We start from the raw sequence: 25,858 nt of genomic DNA, 5'->3' as shown, positions 1-25,858 counted from the left end.
AAAAAATGCGGGCGAGAGCACTGGTGGTTGCCGTGGTGGTAGGTGACGTGCAACGGACAATGAAAGGAAAGTTAGAATAGGCGTCAATTACGAGGAGTCAATAAGCACCTAAAAAGGGTCCCGCAAAGTCAGCATGAATGCACTGCCAGGGCTTCTCAGGCGAAGGCCACGGTGACAAAGATGACTTCGGGGCAGCGGCCTGTGATGTACAAGGGCCGCAGGCAGTGACCATGTGTGCGATTTCAGAGTCGATGCCTGGCCAGTACACATGACGGCGCGCCAGAGATTTTGTGCGAGACACACCCCAGTGTCCCTGGTGAAGGAGGCGCAAGACCGAAGCATGCAAAGACGCAGGTACCACAACACGCGGCAAAGCATTGTCAGTGGAGAGGAGGATAACACCATCCCTAGCCATGAGGCGGTAGCGCAAAGTGTAGTAGTTCCGCAACCTATCAGAAGTCTTAGCGGATGGGCGATCTGGCCAACCCTTCTGAATACAGCGTAAAACCCGGGAGAGGGTAGGGTCAGAACCCGTAGCAGCCGCCAGCCTGTCCCCAGTGATGGGGAACCCGTCCACAACCCGCTGCTTGGCAACATCCAGGTGGGAACACAAAAGCTCGTCCCTATCGAATGCCTGATCAGGACCCATGGGAAAGCGAGACAAAGCATCAGCATTCGCATGTTGAGCCATTGTCCGGAAATGAATCTCATAATTGAAATGGGACGAGTAAAGAGCCCAACGCTGGAGGCGGTGTGCAGCCTTGTCGGGAAGTGACGTTGATGGATGAAACAAGGAAACGAGTGGTTTGTGATCCGTAACAAGATGAAATTTTGAGCCATAGAGAAAAACACCAAACTTATGAAGAGCATAAATGATAGCCAAAGCTTCTTTCTCAATTTGAGAATACTTCTGTTGGGCATCCGTGAGCGTTTTGGAGGCATAAGCGATGGGTTGTTCCGAACCGTCAGAAAAACGGTGCGCAAGGACTGCAACGACCCCGTTTTGAGAGGCGTCTGTGGCAAGAACAAGATGTTGGCCAGGTCGATAAGTAGCCAGGCAAGGGGCCTGTTTCAGCATAGTCTTTAATTTCCGGAAAGCCGCGTCACATGACGTGGACCAGTGAAAAGGCATGTTTTTATGCAACAGGCGATGCAACGTCTGAGCCACCGACGCCGCAGACAGTAAAAACTTGTGATAGTATGCTATTTTCCCCAAGAAGGCCTGCAGTTCCTTAACAGATGTAGGGCGAGGAAGGGCATCGATCGCAGCAACAGTGTGTTGAAGTGGACGAATACCATCCCGAGAGAGTTGAAACCCCAAGTACGTGATAGATGCCTGAAAAAATTGTGATTTCTGAAGATTACACTTAAGACCGGCAGTCTGTAAGACATTAAAAAGTGTGCGGAGATTTTGAAGATGTTCTTCAGTGGTGGAGCCAGTGACAACAATGTCGTCCATGTAATTGATACACCCAGGGACAGGGAGCAATAATTGTTCCAAGAATCGCTGAAAGAGAGCAGGGGTGCTAGCAACCCCGAATGGCAAGCGTTGGTATTGATAGAGGCCGAAAGGCTTGTTAAGGAACAGAAACTGCCAGGAAGCAGTGTCGAGAGGAAGTTGATGATAAGCTTCCGACAGGTCAATTTTAGAAAAATACTGTCCTCCAGCGAGTTTAGTGAACAGTTCTTCAGGACGGGGCATAGGGTAAGTGTCGATGAGGCATTGAGCATTTACAGTGGCCTTGAAATCGCCACAGAGACGAATATCACCATTGGGCTTAGCAACTACAACGACAGGAGAGGACCACTCACTGGAAGTGACAGGAAGCAAGACCCCTGAAGCAGTGAGACGATCCAACTCCCGTTTTACCCGATCACGAAGGGCCACAGGAATGGGCCGAGCCCGAAAAAACTTAGGCTGAGCAGTGGGTTTGAGCGTGATATGAGCTTCAAAGTCATTTACACGGCCTAACCCAGGAGAAAAAAGGGATGAATTTGTCGTTGACAAGGAATCCAGTTGAGCATAAGGAATAGCGTCAGAGACAATATTGACAGAGTCATCTATGGAGAATCCAAAAACGCGAAAGGCATCGAAACCAAAAAGATTTTCTGCGTTGCTCTTGTCGACCACAAACATGGGAACAGTGCGAACAACGGATTTGTAAGATACCTCAGCACTAAACTGTCCCAAGAGAGAAATCTTCTGTTTATTGTACGTCCGTAATTGCCGAGTGGCAGGGGACAGGAGTGGAGAACCCAGCTGAAGATATGTCTGAGAATTAATTATAGTGGCAGCAGAACCGGTATCCACTTGCATGCGAACATCTCGACCAAGGATTTGGACAGTGAGGAATAACTTCCCTGAAAGGGAAGAAGTGCAATTGACAGATAACACAGAATCAGAATCAGCGTCATGTTCATGAACATCATGTATGCGGTCGGATTTACAAACGGAAGACACATGACCTTTCTTTTTGCAATTGTGACACACAGCCCAACGTTGGGGACAATCCTCGTGTGAATGTTTCATAAAACACCGCGGACATGAAGGAAGTTGGCGGGGATTTTGCTGCAGTTTCTTAGTGGGTTGTTTACGGCTAGGCCGAGGCTGCGCGTGGGAGCGTACTGCGGCCACGTCGGCCGGCGGGGACGCGCCGCACGCGTCGTCAACAGCGCACAGAGGTTGTATTTCCCCGGTGTCACCCCACGCTTCTATTTGCGCCCCAGCGGCGCGACAAATTTCAAAAGACTGCGCAATGGAGAGAACTTCATCTAGAGTCGGATTCACCAACTGAAGGGCACGTTGCCGAACTTCTTTGTCGGGCGCCGACCGGATAATAGCATCCCGTACCTTGGAATCAGCATAGGATTCTTTGTGAACGTCAGTAACAAATTGACACTTTCGACTGAGGCCGTGAAGTTCGGCAGCCCAAGTGCGATAGGACTGATGTGGTTGTTTTTGACAACGATAAAAGGCAACACGAGAGGCTACCACATGCGTTTGCTTTTGAAAATAGACAGACAGAAGGGAGCACATTTCAGCAAAGGACAAAGACGCAGGATCCTTCAAAGGAGCCAATTACAACAACAATCGATACATTTGAGGTGAAATCCAGGAAAGGAACAGAGACTTACATGGTTGTTCGTCCGTGACATGAAATGCCAAGAAGTGCTGTCGAAGACGTTTTTCATAATCAGACCAGTCTTCCACCGTCTCGTCGTAAGGTGGAAAAGGAGGTACAGCCAACGACGAGAAACGCCCCGCATTTGACGCCGCGACGAAATCGCGAATCGCCACTGTTAGAAGCGTTTGCTGTACAAGGAGATTTTGCAAGAGCTGCTCGACAGTAGCCATGGAACCCTGTGAGTCAACGGTGAAAAGGAAAAATCCCATCATCATCGCCAATTGTTAAATCTTCAAATTTAACACATATTTCGGACAACACAGCAACCACATATAAGTCGCTGAGTAAGTTGACCTGTGTACAAGTCGGCATTCGATTAAACACTGAGTCCCAGTCTAGTGGCCGCTGCTTGGCTGGCCGCTTAGGTGGCGCAGCTGCTGCATGGTTGGCAGACAGCGCTGCACATAGAGGACGTGCGTAATTGCGCGGCGGCACTTTGAATAATTGGCAAGTCACAACACTAACTAGGAATAGTCAAAATAAATTTGAAAATGAATTACATACATAAAACTGAGTACTAAATTTGATCTGGTGTTATATTCCTTAAAACTGAGGGCCAACATTTTTCTTTTATGGAAATGCAGATAATATTCACATATGTTAATGGTAATTTGTTGAAATTGAAGACATGAATTTAAAGAGGCAGATGGCAAAACAAGAGGGGAAGGAAAAATATCCCAGCTTGCTTTGTCACAAGTTCAGGCTCATTCTAATAAGGTTTCTTCTTCTTTTTGCCATCTGAAAATGCAAGGACATACCTCCTGCCTAATGGCTGGCTCATCACTGACTTTCATGCATACTTCATGCAGGAACTTTGCATTAGGTATCTATCTTTTTTGTTTACATGCATTACATAATCTGCACTGTGGATATTCTGTCATATATTTTTGTCATATGTTAAAGCTTTAGGAGCTGAGTTGTTGCCATTGTTTGTGCCATAGACCTAGTATAAACACTGTCATCTTAATAGAGGTGAGTCACTGACAAACAGCCAATTTGTACTGCCTCATATGAATGTGACATGAATTATTCCATCAAAAGGTAACATTTGGAAGCAAAGCCCAAAATATTTAATTTTTTTTTCCTGTGGAGTTGATTGTTGTAATGTTTGGTAAGGAATTTATGGAAATAATTTCTTATTATATTTTAAACTTGGTTTAGTTGCTTATGTTGTTTCCTCTCTGTATTGCCTAGCTGTCTGTTTCAGTACATTCCGTAATCTTCAATTCTGGAATCTTACTGAAGTGCTTCCTAACTAACCTTTTAATGCAAGGCACTTCATTTCAGTAAAGTTGAGACATTTGAACAGATAATAAAATATCATAATTTCTTACTTACAGAAACTGAACAGTGTGAATGAGCATGGAATGACTCCTCTCATGATAGCAGTTATAGCCCATGATGAAACATGTGTACGTAATCTGCTGGATGCAGGAGCAGATCCTGACATTGAGACACCTCCTCATGGTTCCACTAACTGTCCAGCAGTGCATGCAGAGACACAACACTGGACTGCCCTCACATATGCTGCCCTCCAGGGTGATTGTAATATAGCACGGTTGTTGTTGGAACGTGGTGCTAATGTTGAGGGTGGTGCTCGTCTCAGTGAGGATAAGTGCACACTTACTCCTTTACAGGTAGTTACCAACTGTGATATTGCAAGCAAGGTGACAGAATTAATTTTATGGTCAGCCATGGTTACTGAATGTGAGCATTAGGAACATGTATTAATTACAGAATTACTTATTAATTGTGCCATACAAGTCAAATGAGGTTATCATAACTTAATGTTGTAACAATTTGAAAATATGATATGTTTTGTGTTTGTTCTTATCATCAGGCATGTGGTGTACAAAATTATTTGATTAATGAAAAGTGATAATTAACCTACTTAATGGTGCAGTATAGCAATTGCTTGGGGGAGCAAGGTGGGGTTAGGAGTTCCTTGAATTATGTTGATATCAGGTCGTATTGTTACTGGCTACCACTGTGTGACTTTATCAACCTGTATAGATTGTACAGAGATTGATGGTATTGTATTATGGAAGCCAGGAAGAGGCCTGACAGCAAATGTAGAACTCCTAACACACCTTCCTCATCATCATGTAATTCATCAATTCCTTTAGAACAATTAAGTAGACTGAGCTTTAATGTAAGATTATTGTACAAATTGTGTGTGTCACATACTTGGTGATAAATGGAACCTACTTGAAACTGTTGTATTTTCATGTTCTTCTAATCTACTGTTATCATAACAAATATTGACTACTGTGCTCCTGTTCATGAATATTGTTGTTTACTGATTTTATCACCCTTAGGAGCCTATTACAGACAATCGGTTCCTTACATCATTATATCAACCCATTCACTTTATATTTTGTTTATAACCTTTGTTAAACAGGCCACTTGCTTTACCATTAAAGTTAATTTCATTTTAATTTGATATTTGGTTTCAACAAGTTGGAAATAGTTCATGCTTTGTTTCATATTTACCAGAAATTAATGATAAGAGTATCTTAACTGTGTCTAGCTGAAATTTGTTGTTGCTCTTTGCTGTCAGTGGAAAACATATTATCTACAACACTTAAGAATTTACCTACATGCAAATTAAATTTTTAAGAGCAGAACTTCCTTGAGCTTATGTGTTTTTCTTCCTGAATGTGACAAGAAACACTTACTTTTTGCAAGCTTTTCAACTAAGCTACTACTGTTGAAACTAGTTCCAATTTGGGACCCATTCCTGTAAAAACAATTCATTGGCCTTTATATACACCTGTATCAGATAAATTTTACATGTCATAAATGTCCAAAGCAGCATTATCAAGAGTTTCTGAGGAACTATTACTGAATTATTTGCAGCACCCAGTCACTATTAAAGCTTTTAAAATTTGAGAGTTTCCAGTATGTTAGAACTGTGTATGAGACTGGGTCTCTAACTTTGGACTTCTATCTTTTGTGGGCAAGTGTTCTACCACCTGAGCTATCCAAGCATAATGCACAAGCTGCACTCACAGCTTTACTTCTGCTGGTACTTCCTTCCTCCTTCTGAACCTCACTTGATTTTTATTTCATTACTCTTGATGCTGAAATTTGTAACGATGCTGATCTGTGGCCCATTGTTTTTTCAATCATCCGTATGAAAGAAAAACTGGTGGCAGTAAGTAGAACTTCATGGTATATGTATGTATGTCAATAAGAAGAAAACCTCTATGATATGCATATAATAGAATGGAACTTGGGCTGCTCAGAAAACTTTTGTAAGGGTCTATTCTGAAGCAGGCAAGAATACTGTAACAAATCAACAAGTTTTTTTTAAATATGTAATTTGTATTTGTTCATGAACAAAACTTATGTAAGAACAGGATAAATTTTTCAGTACACTGTTAAGGAATAAGTGTAATAAGTAATGTTCATAAACTGTATCTTCCTTCTATGAACCTTCAGTGAGCTCTTGCACAATTACATGATTAAATATGTTGGCAAACTATCTTCCTTATTGATGATTATATTTTAATAATAAATTTTCCATTTCTAATCACAAGTGAAAATACATTGTTGTTGTAGGTGTCAGTAGCTAGTGGTCATGCTGAAATGGTGGCTCTCCTCTTGTCACATGGAGCACATACTTTCTTATCCACATTATTGAAGGATACCCTGTGTTACTCAGGTGCAGCTCATCGTGGATGTTACAGGTAAATAACCTTAATCTCATAGAAAATGTTCTACATAAAGAAACTGTTGGCAGTTAACAGTGTAAAAAGTAACACTGAGTACTGAAAAGGAAAAATATGAAGAAGACACTGCCAGCAAATTATAAAAAAACAAGTGAAGATTAAAAAGAAAATGCTGTAGAGAACACAACAGAGTCAAAAAAAGGGATTGGGAACAGGGTTTATTTAACATAAATGAGGAGAAAACTTCTGGCAGCAATACAGGCAGCAAAAAATGCTTTTGTGCTGGACATGGTAGGAGAAACATTAACTTATAGGGAAAAGATTAGTGGTCATTATGATTGGGTAAGATATGTTAAAGGGAACCAACAGAATGAGGAGGTAAAACAAACTTTTTTTAAAACTCATTTATTGACATTTTAAGCACAGACCTTCAACCCCATCAAAGTACTCTCCACTTACACTAATACCCTTGTCTATTATTTTATTCAATTTTTCAATACAATGTTTAAATTCATCTTTTTTTTTTAAATCACTTTGTTATTTTTCTCTTCACCTCAGCAAAATGCTTTCCTTACATGTCTTTTTTCATTCTAGGAAACAAATAAAAGTAACACAGGGCATTGTTGGGTGAGGAACATCGGTCATACCATTTTTGGTCAAGCACTGTCGTACAGGCTGGGCTGTGTGAGCAGGGGCATTGTCATATGGAAAAATCAGTCCCTCGACTGCCACAACTCAGTCTTTTCAAAACTTTAAAGTAGAAAGCCTGGTTAACTGTCTGACACTACAGAACAAACTATGAATGGACAACTACTCTCACACTGAAAAAACAAATCAGCATTGTCTTAATGTTTGATTTCACCTGACAAGCTTCCTTGGGACAAGGCGAACTTGAAGCCTTCCACTGGCTTGATTGTTGCTTTGATACAGCACCTGGTTTCTTCATCTGTGATAATTTTGGAAAAAGAAAAAGAAAGAAATAGATCGTTTTGGAACTCTTCTTTCAAAGTACAACATGCTTCCATGTGATCTTGTTTTTGTTCAACAGTTAGCAGTCGTAGCATAAATTTGGCAGCCATCCTTTTCATTCGCAAATCTTCTGTCATAATTCGCTGGCACTGTACTCCAAGTCACTCCCAGCAGCTCCACAATTTCTTTAATGGTTGATCATCGATCTTCTCAAAAGCGTCATCCTTGTATGCCATTTTTAACATTTTAGGAGTTTCTGTTCTAGTTTTTCTAAGCAAGAAGCAGAATTTCATCTCTGCATGCTGTTCATGAAAATCAACCATTGCACAAGTGACAATCACACAAAACAGTTGTCACTATAAACTCTACAGAAACTAGTCCTGATCTTATTCAGTGATGACACTCAGTTTACTGACTCTGGAAGTTTGCTCTATGTGTTTCTGGTGGCAAAACATGGTACTACTAAAGCTCTGCCCACCAAAAAATTAGTTCAGTTTCTTTTGGATACCCCCTCATACTTCATATCTGTGGGGGAGGGTGCTGATCCAATCATATACTGTAAGGAGAAAAACAGGCACCTTCGCTCAATTGTTCAGAAATATGGAGGGTAGTCTATGGAGCATAGAACAGACAATGAAAAGGAATCAGAAGGGCAAGTAGCAGGAAATGGCCTGAGAATTTCCATATACCTACTCATATGAAGGGTATAATGAAAATACGGTACTTAGAAACAGCAGGACTGGAAAGGCATGTGGGTAGGGCAGTGTGTCTGATGGTGTCCACAAAATAGCTGACTCAGAAGCTCTACCTGAAAGAATTATTTAGCTTAAGCTTGGAGAGAGGTAAGTGTCAAACGATTAGTGGACAGCCATTATGATCCCCGTGCACAAGGAGGTGACGCACATGATGCTGGAAATTTCAGGCCTGTCAGTCTAACATCAGTAGCCATCATAATGATGGAAAGGTTAGCAGTTAAGTACTGCATATCTATACAATATGCAACACAAAGCAATGAATTAAAGACACTTGGTATGGATTTATGGAATAACACTCTTGTGAATCATGACAAGTAGGATTCATTCAGGATGTAGCAGACACATTAGATGAGGGCAGGGGGGGGGGGGGGGGGGGGGGACTAGACTGCTTCAACCTAGACCTCTTAAAAGCCTTTCAGATGCCATCATGGACTCTTGTTACATAATTTATGAACTGCTGAAGTAGAAGAAAGAGTAGCAGCTTGGGTAAAGGTATCTCTGCAGAGCAGAGCCCAGGATAAAATAACTCGGAGAAAGTGGAGGTGCTGTCAGGCGTATCACAGGGAATTGTGGTGGGACTCTGTTGTTTATTATGTAAATGACATATGTACTGAAATCTATCTAATATTTGAATGTTTGCAGAAGATTGGCTGGTGTTAGACAAACATGAGATTGTGGCACTCTCAAGGCTGGTGTTGCAACAGTAGAGAAGTGAGTAAACACAAATGGAATGGGCATCAATGTAAGTAATAGCCAGGTGGTCAGTTTCTAACCAAGACAACAGTTGAGTATAAGTTAGGGAAAGATACACTCTCTGTGTCACTTAATTTTAAATGCTTAGGAGTGACATTTGATAGTAAATTGCATTGAGGTATTCCTGTGAGAACAATAGTTGGCAAGGCCAACAGTTTACTGCTCCAAATAATGAGAATGTTGAAGGGCCAGTCAAGGGTAGATCGAGAAAGAGGCATACTGTTCCTTGGTTTGACCTCATCTGAAGTATTGCAGTTCTATATGGAACCCATATCTGATTTCAGACCTGAAGGATGTATAAGAAAAGAGCAATACGATTTACCCAGGTAAATTTTGAGCAAAACAGTAGAGTGTCTGCTGTGATGAAAGAACAGAAATGGAACTTGCTGGAAATTTGGAGAAAAGGTCACATATTGGGTAACATACATAGAGCAGCTGCAGTTGCAGCACATGGTATGGTATTAAAATTAGCTGTATGTGGATCAACACAGGAGAAGCCACAGGTTAAAGCATTGCCATAAAATAAATGTGCTACACTGTAACAAGTCTGTAAGGTGATTTTCTTTCATATGTAAAGGAGAAAGCAGTTTACTGAAAGAGGTTTTAAGTCCCTGGCCTGAGACACTACAGTGTTTTGAGAAAAGATTGAAATAGAGCGTACTGAAACATAAAATGAAAATAAGTGATCCTATAAATATAACATACAATGTAGACTTTCACAGCTGATATTGTCTTAAAACTTCTGTGCTGGTAGGCCATTGTTGATGTGAAAAAATCTCATGCCCAACTAAAATGTATACTGCTTTAGAAACAAGAAAGCTTGATTGTAATTTAACCTCCTCCTTTTTCCTGGCCTTTATCCTGTATCTTCACATGTTATTTATTGCATCTGACAATGTTAGTGGTAGAGGGTGGTCAGGTGCCCTACCTGACACCACTGCTTCTCCCCGGAGATGTAATTTGTGTAGCCCATCTGTCTGTATCTTTTGTTATCTCTTGCAAAAGCATGGGAATGTTTTCTCAATGTTTGAAAATTGTATAACTAAGGTGGCATGTGGGTATCTGCCCAGTATTCACCCAGTCAGATTTGAGAAACTGCTTGAACATTACATCAAGGCTGCTTGACACACTGGCCATGATAGGTAATTGGTGAGATGGATTTGGTCCAGGGCCGGCAAGTGTCTCTGATCCCAGAAGCAGCCTGCTAGCATGCCCAGCTCTTCGCAAATAATATTCATTTGGCTTAACTGCTGCACCATTCCTCATGTTCATACCTTTATCATGTAGTTTCCAAAAATAAATCGTAAATTAAAAACATCATTTCTGCTTTCATGTTTCTATTCAAACACACCATTTAACATTTATGGGACCTTCTGCACCTGTGTTGCAACATTATTCTTTTAGTTTTCACCAAATTTTAAAAGAATAGAGGGAAAATGCACTATCAAAATTTACTCATAAGTAATGAGATGAAAAATAAATTATTAGATAACTATCAAATAATCATTTCATGGTAACAAGCATTATGTAAATCCTTTTCAAAGATACAGTGCAAACATCTGTTTTGTAACTGTCGCGGCCTCATTCAGTTTTGTAACAGTGGGCAGTGACTGAGTGAGCTTGTCGTATTTCAAGTAAAGATGCTTCAACATGTTGTGAATTAATAATATAAGGACACAGTGAAGATACAAGAAATGAAATACAGCAAATGTCCTTTATATATTGCAGTGCGATCTCAGTTGCAGCAGCTCATGGGCAACGATCAACTCTCCATAAGTTGCTGTCCCACCCTCTGGATGCCAACAACAAAGAAGTTCTGTCACTCGAAGAGATTTTGGCAGAAGGAGCAAACCAGCTAACTGCTGATCGCCGACAGTGTGGCCGTCTTCAGGTACATTATGCTGTATTAACATGTACTGCCTTTGATAGCAAATTATAAGGAGAAGTCACAAGGGGAAAGATAGGCAAATTGTAACTAATTTTGATTGCAGATATCACATTGTAGTTAGAATTTTATTTAAATGGTAAAATTTTTTTTCTGGCTGTTTTGTCTCATCTTGCACAGTGGAGGGGAAAAAACACAAAATTGTATTACACATTTTCCTTAGTGATCCTCAAAGTGCCAGACATGTGTACTGTATTAACATACACAACTGTTATATTTATTTAAACATTATTTTTTTGGAGCCATGAATCGTTTACAAAAACAAGAAAAACACAATCACTCGGACAACCGAGTGTGAAAATTGCTGGTTTCAGGGTTTGGGGTGGCGACCCTGCCCTGGATTGAATTCGCCTTGCAGAATAGCAATGAGGGGGCTGGTGAGTCAGTCAGTCTTGATGTAATTTTTCAGCAGTTTCCCACATCCAGCTAGGTGAATAGTGGTCCAGTAACCATGTCCCACCTCAGAGACACACTATGCAAACATTTAAAAAACATTCTCACACTTGAAAATGAGATTTACTTCACATGCAAACAGATTGAGCACACAAATTCAGTCTTGGTGTGAGTTGTGGCATCATGAAGGGCTTCATCAACTACCACTAACATTGCAAAAACCCATCTAAAACAATGCTGACCAACCAGAGAAATGGGAAAAGGCTACAAGGAAGAAGAAGAAGAATCAAACAATGGAAAATCCAGGTTGGAATGTAACAGTATTATGAAAAGGATAGTTGCTACTCAACATGTAGTGGAGATGTTGAGTCACAGATAGGCACAACAAAAATATTCTCAGAAAGTGAGCCAACAAGGTCTTTGTCAGAAATAGACAACATACACACAAACACTCATGCAGACACAAATCGCACATGCACGACCATAGGCTTTGGTTGCTGAGGCCAGACTGTCCCACCTGAGTCTGGTCTCAGCAACCAGAGACTGTGGCCATATGTATATATGTGTGCGTGCATATGTGTGCATGTGTGTGTGTGTGTGTGTGTGTGTGTGTGTGTGTGTGTGTGTGTGTGTGTGTTTGTTTGTTGTCTATTTCCAACGAAGGTCTTGTTGGGCAATAGCTCATGGGCTAATGAATCGACTTCATTTACTTCCGGTACGATGGATGTGGAAGAATTATGGGCAAATTTTACACACATTGTAAATCGCGCATTGGACAAGTATGTGCCGAAAAAGTAGGTTATGGACGGAAAAGACCCACCATGGTTTAACAGCGCAATTTGGAGAATGCTCAGGAAGCAAAGGCAGTTGCACTCGCGGTGCAAGAAAGATCGGGAGAATGAGGACAGGCAAAAGTTAGTAGAGATTCGTGCTGCTGTGAAAAGAGCGATGCGCGAAGCATTCAACCACGACCACTGTCATACCTTAGCAAAAGATCTTCCTGAAAACCCAAGGAAATTCTGATCTTACATAAAATCGGTAAGCGGGTCGAAGGCTTCCATCCAGTCACTCACTGATCAGTCTGGCCTGACAACGGAAGGCAGCAAAACGAAAGCTGAAATTTTAAATTTAACATTTGAGAAATCTTTCATGCAGGAGGATCGTACAAACATACCGCCGTTTGAGTCTCGTACAGATTCCCATATGGAGGACATAGTGATAGACATCCCTGGGGTTGTGAAGCAGCTGAATGGGTTGAAAATAAATAAATCGCCAGGTCCTGATGGGATTCCAATTCGGTTTTACAGAGAGTATTCTACTGCATTGGCTCCTTACTTAGCTTGCATTTATCACGAATCTCTTGCCCAACGTACAGTCCCGAGCGACTGGAAAAAAGCGCAGGTGACACCTGTATATAAGAAGGGTAGAAGGACGGATCCTCAAAATTACAGACCAATATCCTTTACATTGGTTTGTTGCAAGATTCTCGAACATATTCTCAGTTCGAATATAAAGAATTTCCTTGAGACAGAGAAGTTGCTGTCCATGTATCAGCACGGCTTTAGAAAGCATCACTCGCCCTTTTTTCACATGATATCTTGCGAACCATGGATGAAAGGTATCAGACGGATGCCATATTCCTTGACTTCTGGAAAGTGTTTGACTCGGTGCCCCACTGCAGACTCCTAACTAAGGTATGAGCACATGGGACTGGTTCCCAAGTATGTGAGTGGCTCAAAGACTTCTTAAGTAATAGAACCCAGTATGTTGTCCTCGATGGTGAGTGTTCATCGGAGGTGAGGGTATCATCTGGAGTGCCCCAGGGAAGCATGGTAGGTCCGCTGTTGTTGTCTATCTACATAAATGATCTTTTGGATAGGGTGGATAGCAATGTGCGGCTGTTTGCTGATGATGCTGTGGTGTACGGGAAGTAGTCGTCGTTGAGTGACTGTAGGAGGATACAAGATGACTTGGACAGGATTTGTGATTGGTGCAAAGAATGGCAGCTAATTCTAAATATAGATAAATGTAAATTAATGCAGATGAATAGGAAAAAGAATCCCGTAATGTTTGAATACTCCATTAATGGTATAGTGCTTGACACAGTCACATCGATTAAATATTTGGTCGTAACATTGCAAAGCGATATGAAGTGAGACAACCATGTAATGGCAGTTGTGGGGAAGGTGGATAGTCATCTTTGGTTCATTGGTAGAATTTTGCGAAGATGTGATTCATCTGTAAAGGAGATCACTTACAAAACACTAATACGACCTATTCTTGAGTACTGCTCAAGCATTTGGGATCCCTATCAGGTCGGATTGAGGGAGGGCATAGAAGCAATTCAGAGGTGGGCTGCTAGATTTGTTACTGGTAGGTTTGATCATCATGCGAGTGTTACGGAAATGCTTCAGGAAATCGGCTGGAAGTCTCTAGAGGAGGCATTCTTTTCGTGAATCGCTACTGCAGAAGTTTAGAGAATGAGCATTTGAGGCTGAGTGCAGTACAATTTTACTGCCGTCAACTTACATTTCACGAAAAGACCACAAAGATAAGATAAGAGAGATTAGGGCTCGTACACAGGCATATAAGCAGTCATTTTTCCCTCGTTCTGTTTGGGAGTGGAACAGGGAGAGAAGATGCTAGTTGTGGTATGAGGTGCCCTCCGCCATGCACCATATGGTGGACTGCGGAATATGTATGTAGATGTAGATGTAGCTCACTTTCTGACAGACTTTATGCTGTACCTATCTGAAACTCAACATCTCTGCTATATTGTAATAAGAAGAATCATGTAGAAACAACATAGAGGAGGCACTGAGTGACAAACAGGAACAACATAAAGCCTGCTAAAAAATTTACTCATAGGCTTTTGGACAAAGTCCTTCTTCTGAAGTAGAAGCGCACACACAGACACACACACACACACACACACACACACGCACACACACACATTTACACAAGCATAACTTACAAAGACACCCACACACCCACCTGGCTGCTGTCCCCGGGCGTTGGTGCCCAACTTTATTATTCCATCCTGGCTTTCCACGGTCTAATCATTTAGAAGCAATAGACAAAGGGAAAGATATTACTTCTAAACTCATTGCTGATGCTCTGGCATCATCACCACCACCACCACCACCACCAACACACCATCAACCAGACCACTCTGCACTTGTACAATGCTGTTTTGCCTCCACTGGATTCAAACAATAAAGAGAAACACATTTACAGTCTTATTTATAATGAATTAGCTGCAATCAGTTGCTCTTATAGGTGTTTATTTTTCGGTGATGACATTTCAGAATGCCCAGCATGCCATCTTCAGCTTTTACATTTATTTATGTGTTGTGAATGATGTTTCCTTACTAACAGCATTGCAGAACTTTACAACATAAGTTTTTAAGACTGTTGTTATTGTTGTTGTTGTTGTGGTCTTCAGTCCTGAGACTGGTTTGATGCAGCTCTCCATGCTACTCTATCCTGTGCAAGCTTCTTCATCTCCCAGTACCTACTGCAACCTACATCCTTCTGAATCTGCTTAGTGTATTCGTCTCTCGGTCTCCCTCTATGATTTTTACCCTCCACGCTGCTCTCTAATGCTAAATTTGTGAACCCTTGATGCCTCAGAATATGTCCTACCAACTGGTCCCTTCTTCTTGTCAAGTTTTGCCACAAACTCCTCTTCTCCCCAATTCTATTCAATACCTCCTCATTAGTTATGTGATCTACCCTTCTAATCTTCAGCATTCTTCTGTAGCACCACATTTCGAAAGCTTCTATTCTCTTCTTGTCCAAACTATTTATCGTCCATGTTTTACTTCCATACATGGCTACACTCCATACAAATATTTTCAGAAACGACTTCCTGACACTTAAATCTATACTCGATGTTAACAAATTTCTCTTCTTCAGAAACGCTTTCCTTGCCATTGCCAGTCTACATTTTATATCCTCTCTACTTTGACCATCATCAGTTATTTTGCTTCCCAAATAGCAAAACTCCTATACTACTTTAAGTGTCTCATTTCCTAATCTAATTCCCTCAGCATCACCCGACTTAATTCGACTACATTCCATTATCCTCGTTTTGCTTTTGTTGTTGTTCATCTTATTTCCTCCTTTCAAGACACTGTCCATTCTGTTCAACTGCTCTTCCAAGTCCTTTGCTGTCTCTGACCGAATTACAATGTCATCGGCAAACCTCAAAGTTTTTATTTCTTCTCCATGGATTTTAATTCCTACTCCAAATTTTTCTTTTGTTTCCTTTACTGCTTGCTCAATATACAGATTGAATAACATCGGGGAGAGGCTACAACCCTGTCTCACTCCCTTCCCAACCACTGCTTCCCTTTCATGTCCCTCGACTCTTATAACTGCCATCTGGTTTCTGTACAAATTGTAAAAATGCCCTTCTCTCCCTGTATTTTACCCCTGGCACCTTTAGAATTTGAAAGAGAGTATTCCAGTCAACATTGTCGAAAGCTTTCTCTAAGTCTACAAATGCTAGAAACGTAGGTTTGCCTTTCCTTAATCTTTCTTCTAAGATAAGCCGTAAAGTCAGTATTGCCTCACGTGTTCCGACATTTCTACAGAATCCAAACTGATCTTCCCCGAGGTCAGCTTCCACCAGTTTTCCGTTCGTCTGTAAAGAATTCGCGTTAGTATTTTGCAGCTGTCATAAAACATTGTAAGTAAAGAAAAAAATAAATGTAATCATCTAAAGATGAAGGGAACACAAAATGAATGCACTCTCAAAAACATGTGTCTTGTGGAATAATTTGTTGGTGTGGCCTACTGGGAAAGAGGTTTCTTTCATATCAGTGTATTACCTTATAAGTATTGATATCATGGACCATACAGTTTTGACTTTAAATACTAGGACCTTGGCTGTTGCGTCAAGTGATGAGGCAACGTGTGAGCTAACCAAAGGTTGGCCTTACCTCTTTTATGCCATTGCAGAAGGAGACGGTATTTACTAATTTTGCCTCCCAATCCTTGCTGCATCTGTAAGTTTCATCAATAATTATTTTCCTACTTTCCTAAACTTTCTCCATCATAAGACTTCGCCCCTTATAAAACTAGTAGTGACTGACACCTCCAAGTGTGGAAACATCTACTCCTATAAAAAATCTGCATGTGTAAGGCATTTGTTGGGACCTATAAAAAATCTGCATGTGTAAGGCATTTGTTGGGACACAATCTGTATCTCCGTATGGGACATGCTTGCTTCATTGAGAGCCCATAGTCATTTGTAAAAGTTGCCACATTTACTGTAAAACTACTACACTTTCATTGAATGTAACTGATGTAAAATTTATGAGTTAAAGTATCTACCTTTTGAGGTTTATTTACATACAAGAGTTCTGCACTGCAGTTGATCATCATCAATGTTACTTATTTACAGTTTGTTATTCTTGTGACTGACTATTCTTTTCAGCACAAGTCTATACTAAACACAGCACTCTGTCTGCAACGCACTGATGTCCTATTTGAAATTAGTCTTGTCTGAGCCATGCTGTATGATATGTTATATGTTTCTAATTCTATTTCTAGTGTTATTTTTGTTAGACACTGTTATGCATCTGATAACAAATTTTTTAGTCGCTGTTCACTGCAAAACACTCCCACAAAATTTATTTACAGGTTTCTTGTTCCTCCACTCCTGAAGCTAGTGGATGCTCTTCTAACAGTGAAAGTGCACAACCACTGAAATTAAGCAAACCACAGGTTAAATCATTACAGGAAGCAATGTACCACAGTGCAGAGAACAATCATCTTGGTGAGTGCAGAAGTTTATCCCTTCTATCTTTTTAAACTATTTCAATACCATACCGAATACTGATATAATTATTGACGCAATTGGAAGTCCTCCAAGACAAAATGCTGAATGGTGTGTAGGGAAGAAAAATGTAGATGACCATTTGGTTTGGCTTTGGAAACATTATTAGAATAGATATTGTGAGACATCTTATTCTGCAACCTAGCTAGAGGATTTATTCTTATGCTGCTGGTTGGGTAGGTTATTTATTCTTGGGGCAGCTTCCCTGGAGAGAGTGCCAAGTAATGAATGGACTGGTGCTTGTTGACATCAAAACAGTACAAGCAGTGATGAAGTGAAGGCTGCCAGGACCTTCTCTTGTGATGGATTGTTGGTATCATACATACAAAAGTCATTCGGAAAATAAAGAACATTTTGTTTTGACACATGACTGTATACCCCCACCACCACATTGACCAACCACTGAACTTGGTACTGGTTCAAATGGCTCTGAGCACTATGGGACTCAACATCTGAGGTCATCAGTCCCCTAGACTTAGAATTACTTAAACCTAACTAACCTAAGGACATCACTCACATCCATGCCCGAGGCAGGATTAGAGCCTGCGACCATAGCAGCAGCACAGTTCCAGACTGAAGTGTCTCGAACCGCTCAGCCACAACAGCTGGCAAACTTGGTTCTCATTTGCTTGGTACGCATTTGCTTCAGTTTGGCGGTACCTACAATCCAATACAGTTGATTACTGCTTAGCTGTGTGTCTTTAAAACGTGTGACAAATTGACGATCCCACTAAATATGAGGTGCACAGTGTTATCTGCTTTTTAAATATGCAAGTCCAACTTTTCCAAATTTATAGACATATAACTGAGGTTTACAGTAATATGATGAATGAAGCATAAGTTCGAAAGTAGTGTGTGATGTTTAATAGTCTACAGAAGAATGTTTACGATGATATCTCAGACTGATCCTCAATGGTGACTGATAGACTCAAAGCAGCAACTGAAACAAAAATCCAAGGCAATAGGCATTTCACAGTCAGTGAAGTGCAGCGGACTACTATAAGACGTTTCAACAACTTTGCTGCACCATTACAAACCAGCACTGCAGAATGCTAACCCATGGAGTCATTCTCCTCCATGATAATCAATGTCTGCATGCAGCGAGAGTGACACAGGACTTGCTTCAGTGGTTTCAGTGGGAAATGTTTCAACATCCACCATATGCTCTGGACGTAGCCCCAAGTGATCATCACCTATTCCTGAAACTGAAAGGTTTTTTTGAGTAGACATTGCCACAGAAGTAATAATGAACTTAAAGAAGCCATTAATAAGTGGTTCAACACCTTGTGGCAACTGAGTGTGGAGGAGACATATAAAAGCTGGTAAAATGGTGCAACAAGTGCCTAAATTTGAATGGTAACTGACTAGAAGAGTAGCTTGGGTATCAAATTGTATGTAAAATACAGTTTCATTTAATTACATCAAATAATAACTTCCACAGAAAAAAGTTCTTTAATTTCTGAATGACCCTTGTAGAGACATAGATATTGTTGTAAGTTGCTAGCACCAATTTATTTTTTGTTGTTGTGGTTGTGACATTCAGTTTGAAGGCAAATCTGAGCAGGTCTTCACACTAGTCTATGTTCCACAAATCTTTTCACCTCTGCGTAACTACTGCAACCAACATACACTTGAACCTGCTAGCTTTATTCAAACTTCAGTCTCCTCCTATGCTTTTTGCCCCCACATTTCCCCTCAGCTATCAAATTCCTGATTCTTTGATGCCAAAGGATGTGTCCTATCAAGTGATCCCTTCTTTTCTTCAAGTTGTGCCACAAAAATTTATTTTCACTCTGGCTCACTTCAGTATCCCTTCATCAGTTACCAACTTTATCCATACGAGGTGTGATCAACAAGTGACAGGAATTTTTGTTATTCTTAAAGAATCTTTATTATTATTATTGTTCACGTATGGGCCCAATAGGACCAAGTGAGGTACAATCCATCAATGTCACTTTTGATGGTTGACTTTCCTTTGGGTCCAAATTTGTTTCATTATTTCAGAATGTAGTCTCTTTCTTTCATCAGACCATGGTGTTTCAGTCCATTTTCTAATTTCCCTCTGACCAACTTTTCAAGCAAATATCTTTTGCCTGAATGTTTTTTTTATCTCTAACATCTGTCTGAATCTTTATTTATTCATCAACATCAACTTTGTCCCCTTCAAAGTAATCCCCCTCAAATATTTTTCACTCATGCCAGTGCCTTTTCCACTCTTTTCCTGGTTCTCCTTAACCTTGGGAATAGAAAAACGTGAATACAGTGGCTGAGGTGATGTGACAGTTTTGTTTTTTTGTCAAAAAATCACAAGCAAGCAATGAGGTGTGAGTGGGAGAATTATTTTGATGCAATTTCCATGAATAGTTTTGCTACAATTCTGGCTCTGTTCTTTAGATTGCTTCACACAAATGGCACATAACATCCAGGTAGTATTCCTTTTTGACTGTATGGCCATAAGCAGGAACTGATGATGCACTATCCTATTGTAAATGAAAAAAACAGTGAGAAGAACCTTCACATGTTATCGAAATTGTTGAATGTTTTTGGTGCTGGTTTTTCAGGCAATTTCCATTGGAACGATTGGACCTCAGTTTCAATGTCATACCCACATACTTATGTTTCATCACCTGTTATAACCTTCTTTAGAAGTTTTGAATTATTTTCTACTTCATTCAGCAATTGCTGAGTGATGTCTATGCAACTTCGTTTTTGGTGGAAATTCTCCAGTTTTGGAACAAACATTGCCGCTACACATTTCATGCCCAGAACATCTGAAAAAAATACTTGGCCTGAGTCAAAGAATATGCTGACATCACTAACAACATCTCTGATCTGATACAGCAATTTTACAGAACCATTTTTGTTACTTCTTCCACAATGTCATCAGTAAATGATATGCTAGGGCATCCAGTGTGGTGGTCATCTTCAACATCTTGTCAGTCCTCTTTGAAATGTTAATACAACTTGTAAACTTTTTTGTTATTCATAGTAGATTTGCCAAAAACCAGAGTCAACTTTCAGAAAGTGGTGTTGCCCTGTATTCAGTTTTTCAAGCAAAATGTAATGGAAATTCATTGATCTATCTTTTCGAGAGTAAAAATTTGCTGAGCACTCGAAAACACATCCAACCTTTTCGACTGCCAGCAATAAGCTAAACACTCAAAACAGCTGAAAATCCAAAAATACATCAGGAACATGTGCACCAACATGATAAAAATGGTTGCAAAAAGGGCATGAAATTAAAAAATTCCCATTACTTTTTGATCACACCGTATATAATCTTCAGTGTGCTTCTATAGTACTGTGTTTGAGAAGCCTCTATAATCTTTTGGTTTGTGCTGCTTATCACCCATGTTTCACATCATTATAAGCTGCACTCCAGCAGGTGTACAGGATAGGAATGAGGTGAGTTTGTCTCACACATAGTGGTGATGATGATGAGGAGGAGGAGGATGAGTGGATTTGCACAAGGTGACTGAACAGATGATGGGGAGACTGTGGGGAAGAGGGCATGGGTGCATAATAAGTGAAGTTAGGGTCCTTAAGGTGGGTGTCAGATAGTGGATTACCGGATAGTGGGGATTGAAGTTAGGAGTAGTATGGGGCAAAGTATGTGTAGTAAGGATAACTTCTCATCCATGTAGTTCAGAAAAGTTGGTGCTGAAATCAAATACCTTGTGCTCAGCAACGTGTTCCACTACCGGGTGGTCAACTGAGCTCTTGGCCACAGTTTGTCAGTGTCTACTTGAATGAACATTTAAGTATTTACTTCTGCTCCCTGAATTTTAATTCCTTTTCCAAATTTCTTATTGGTTTCCTGTACTAATTTCTCCGTGTGTATATTGAATAACACAGGAGAACACTGCGACAATGCCTCATTCCCTTCTTTAACTGTTGCCACCTTTTCATTTCTTCTGACTGCTATAACTGCAGTACAGTTTCTGCATAAGTTCTAGGAAACCTGTATTTACCTGAGTGTTTCCTTTTCTGATGAAGGCATTGGCCGAAAGCTAATGTGTAAGTGTCTTTTCACTATGCCTGGCTGGAACCAAGTGAGTCATATTTACAGTGAGTACCAGTCTATCCTCTTCCTAATATTGTTGACTTTCCTTATCTTATTGATATGCCAACCTGGAGTTTCCATTGTTTGACAAAAGCTGTAAACATTGATTTGTCTTTACTAACCTACAATCCTTCATATTGAACACTACACATAGTGCCAATTTCTAAATTCATCTGTAATTCTTTGGGGAAGTACTACCCTGCAGTACATACAGATCATAATACCATATTTGGCACTTGATTTATCCTACTCTTACCTATCACAGTTCACACAGTTAGTTAGCCTAATTGCCCCTAGCACCATCTGATAAGATATGTTGTATGTTGAACAGATAGTAACACAGACAACTTCTTGTTCTGCATCCAGGAGAGGATGAAAGTAATATTTTAAGAGAAAGAAAAGAGGCAAGTGAAAAGATTACATCTCAGTTTGAAACTACTAACTTATTTCATAGTGGCAATGGGTAGGAAAAAGAAGGTTGTAAGAGGAAAGAAGTCTACGATGTAGGAAGCAGGAAGAATGTGAAAATAGATAGCAAAATGAAAACCTTCAATATATGCATGGTACATGGTATAGAAACAGACTTGTACAGAAGGAGGAAATAAAATACAGTATGACGTGAGCTGGGTGGAATTATGAGGCATGTTAGACTTAACTGAGCTGAACCTGAAACAGGAGACGTTACAAATACAGCTGCCTCTCTTTTTACTTTAATAAGTTGGTTTTCTCCTTTGGATCAGAGAAATTAAATCCTATGTTTGAAGGACATAATCGTTGATTGTCTCTAGATTTGGAGCATATTGTGTCATAAAACTTTGTGGTATATAGCTTTAGATTGTTGCATTTAGAATGAGCAGTAAATAACAGTGCTCATTATTTGTTTGTGAGATGTGGTGGATGCCATATCATAATTATTTTGAGGACATTCTATTTGACTAAAATCCTGGGAATGGCTGCTACATATGTTTTTCAGTTTATTTGTTTTTGGCGATATATTTTTTTCCATGAGAATGATAACTAATATGCAATATGGAAGCAATGAATTACACTTAAGTAGGGAGACACAGAGCCTCCGATTGAATCTGTAAGATGTCTGTTAATGACAGAAGAAAATGTTACACAGTCATCCATTTTCTGCTGTCTCATTAGAATTAATGTAAAATTAAATGAAAGTCAAGAAATGTGTTGCAGATGTAATGCTAAGAACATTAGCAAATGTTTTAGTTTTCATTTACTCAAATTTTATACTTAGTATCCTTGAATGAATATACACCATTTGACCAATTTTGAAGTGAAGAAGTTAGTATCTCTATTGGTACAAAATTTAATGATTTTGTTTATCTGTTCCTTCAGTCGTCATCTTTTGGTCTAGACTACATCTAAACTGTAATTACCAAGCAAATGTGATGACATAATCACAGAGTGCTGCTGATGTTGTTCCACAGTAATTTTCAGTGCTCCATATAGCAGTGTTTGATCTTTTACATTACCGTAAAACAGGATGACTTTGAACGGTGAGGGACTTTGAACAGAAATTTAGTGTCTTTTTAAAATAAATGCTGCAGTCTAGTGTGTAAATATGGAACTAAGGCCAGAGTTATTAAATATTGCCAATAATCGATATTTTCAGATGATGTGACAGTCGATAAAAATAACATTGTATACCAATGCCGAAATATAAAATAATTTTATGGAAATGTAAGTTTCTTCACAAACACAAAAACATTTGCCTATTATTAGAAGCATTTTTGAATTTAGAATTTGAAACAAGTTTTTATGGGCAAGTTTAAACACTTGAATGAACATTTACAGAAAGCATAAAATGTTGAATGTATTCTTTGGTGATGTAAAAGAAATAAAGTATGAAGGCTTGTCTTTCAAGGGGTGACTTTGAACAGTACCTTCCATATTCTTTGACAGCTCTCAGAGTCCCACCATATGGTCACAGAGTAGCATTCTCTTTGTCAATCAGTACCACCCAGAACTGGAGCATCTGAATCACATTCTCCACCAGGGTTTCAACTACCTCTCATCATGTCCTGAAGTGGGGAATGTCTTACCCACTATCCTTCTCGCCTCTCACACAGTGGTATTCTGCTGACCACCAAATCTACACAATATCCTTGTCCACCCCTACTCAACCCGTCCTAATCCCTTGCCCCGTGGCTCATATCCCTGTAATAGACTGCATGTCCCATACATCCTCCCACCACCATTTACTCCAGTCCAGTCACAAGTATCACCTGTCCCATCAGTGGGAGGGCTACCTGTGAAACCATTCATGTGATACACAAGCTAAACTGCAAACACTGTGCTGCATTCTACATTGGCACAACAACCGACAAGCTGTGTGTACGCATGAATGGCTCCAACAAAACTATGGCCGAGAAACAGCTGGACTACACAGTTGCTGAGCACACTGCCCAACACAACATTCTTCATTTCATTGACTGCTTCACAGCTTTTGCCATCTAGATCCTTCCTACAAACACCAGCTTTTCTCAACTGTGCCTGTGGGAACTCTCCCTGCAACTCTTCCGAAACTTTTCCGTAATCCTCCTGGCCTCAACCTTCGTTAGTCGTTGTCCTTCACCCACGTATCCCGTTCCCTGTTCCCATTCCAGCACTACACAGCCTTCTATTGTGTCAACACACTCACAGTCATTTTACTTCTACCTTCCCCCCACCACCACCCCCTACCTCCACCCCCTACCCCCACCCCACTCCTCTGCACTCCTTCTAACCTTCCAACCTCACCTAGCTGCTCTTACCTCTCCCCATCTTATCAATCTTATCACTGTATGCACCCACAAGCAACACTTACTGTCCCCTACCCCTACCCCTACCCTGCTATCCCTCCCTCTCCCCACCCAAGCTTCCTCCTTTACTCCCACCACCCAGATTGCTTGTCCCATTGTGCATTGTTGCTGCTCACAGTCTGGCCTCAGCAGCCGGAGACAGTGGTCATGTAAGTATGTGTTGCATTTGCATGAATACATGTGTGTGTGTGTGTGGGGGGGGGGGGGGGGGGGTACGTTGACTAATTCAGAAGAGGGCCTTTTGTCTGAAACATTACTTGTTTAACAGTCTTTTTGTTGTGTCTACCTGTGACTCAACATCTCCATTATACGGCGAGCAGCAGTCTATTCCTTTCATACTTTTTCCTTATTCCATCCTGGATTTTTCATTGTTTGACTGGTATAAATTATCAGCCTATAGTATGAAACACTTAGATCCACAAAACAAAACCACAGTGAGCTATTTTTTTCTTATTTTTATTTATTTTTTTTAACTATACTCAAACATCATACAGGTTTGCAGAAATCAATTAATGTAGTGCTGATGGGCAAGTTAATACTGGAAATCACAATTTATTCATTTTCAGATTCACGGCTTTGACTGTGGACAGCACTTTCAGCTTCATTCTGACCTCGGGCTGAATTCTTTTCAGGCATGTTTTTAGACCACTGCAGCATCTGAATGTCATGCCGCATTGTTCCATAGTACTTGGTCTTGCACAGTTTCTTTTCATGGTTGCATGTAAATATGTCAAATTACTAAAATAAGATACGACTCACAATACAGTGTCTTACAAAGGAAGACATTCTGCCATATTGGATTCAAATTGCAGTGTGGAAACACCAGAGAAGTATTTCTGTCATCGTACTGGATCTTGCTGGAATTGTTCAAATGTGAAACAGAAATATAATGAAGTTACCCATTTTTTTCACAGATCAGGATTTACATTCATTTTAAACACATTTTGGACTATTTTTAAGCGTGAGAAGATTATAATTAGAGTGCTACTGGAATCAGTTAACATTCATATTTTGTTAAAAAATGTAATTGTCTGTCTTTGCTAATGAGCTCCTCAAATTATTTAGCTACCAAAAGAGGACATAGGACATGTTAGAAGTTGGTAAAAACACATTACCACTACAGTTTTATGGCAAGAATACGCCCCATAAACAATCATTGTAGTAAAACATTCTGGAAGATTAAAACTGTGTGCCAGACTGAGACTTGAACTCGGGACCTTTGCCTTTGGCAGGCAATTGCTGTACCCACTGAGCTACCCAAGCATGACTCATGCCCGGTCCTCACAGCTTCACTTCTGCCAGTACCTTGTCTCCCTGCAGTTGCCCATGAAAGGCAAAGGTCCTGATTTCGAGTCTTGGTCTGGCACACAGTTTTAACCTGCCAGGAAGTTTCACATTAGTGCACACACTGCTGCAGAGTGAAAATCTCATTCTGGAAACATCCTCCACGCTGTGGC

The 25,858-nt window shown here is 40.3% G+C and overlaps 1 protein-coding gene across 5 annotated transcripts in view; it reads left to right on the top strand.

The window, feature by feature from the left end:
* Window positions 1-25,858, top strand: part of LOC126174976 (ankyrin repeat and BTB/POZ domain-containing protein 2) — a 595,788-nt gene that overhangs the window by 540,433 nt on the left and 29,497 nt on the right. For all 5 annotated transcript variants that reach the window (XM_049921452.1, XM_049921451.1, XM_049921450.1 and 2 more), the window contains 4 exons: window positions 4,526-4,822; window positions 6,750-6,877; window positions 11,065-11,227; window positions 17,324-17,459. In XM_049921452.1, the coding sequence (XP_049777409.1) occupies window positions 4,526-4,822; window positions 6,750-6,877; window positions 11,065-11,227; window positions 17,324-17,459 (724 nt within the window). The remainder of the gene's footprint in view (window positions 1-4,525; window positions 4,823-6,749; window positions 6,878-11,064; window positions 11,228-17,323; window positions 17,460-25,858) is intronic.

This window comes from Schistocerca cancellata, chromosome 3 (genome assembly GCF_023864275.1).
Source record: "Schistocerca cancellata isolate TAMUIC-IGC-003103 chromosome 3, iqSchCanc2.1, whole genome shotgun sequence".
In the NCBI taxonomy this organism is placed as follows: Eukaryota; Metazoa; Arthropoda; class Insecta; order Orthoptera; family Acrididae; genus Schistocerca; species Schistocerca cancellata.
The sequence above is the reverse complement of the archived record's forward strand: the minus strand, read 5'-3'. Positions and strand labels throughout refer to the sequence as shown.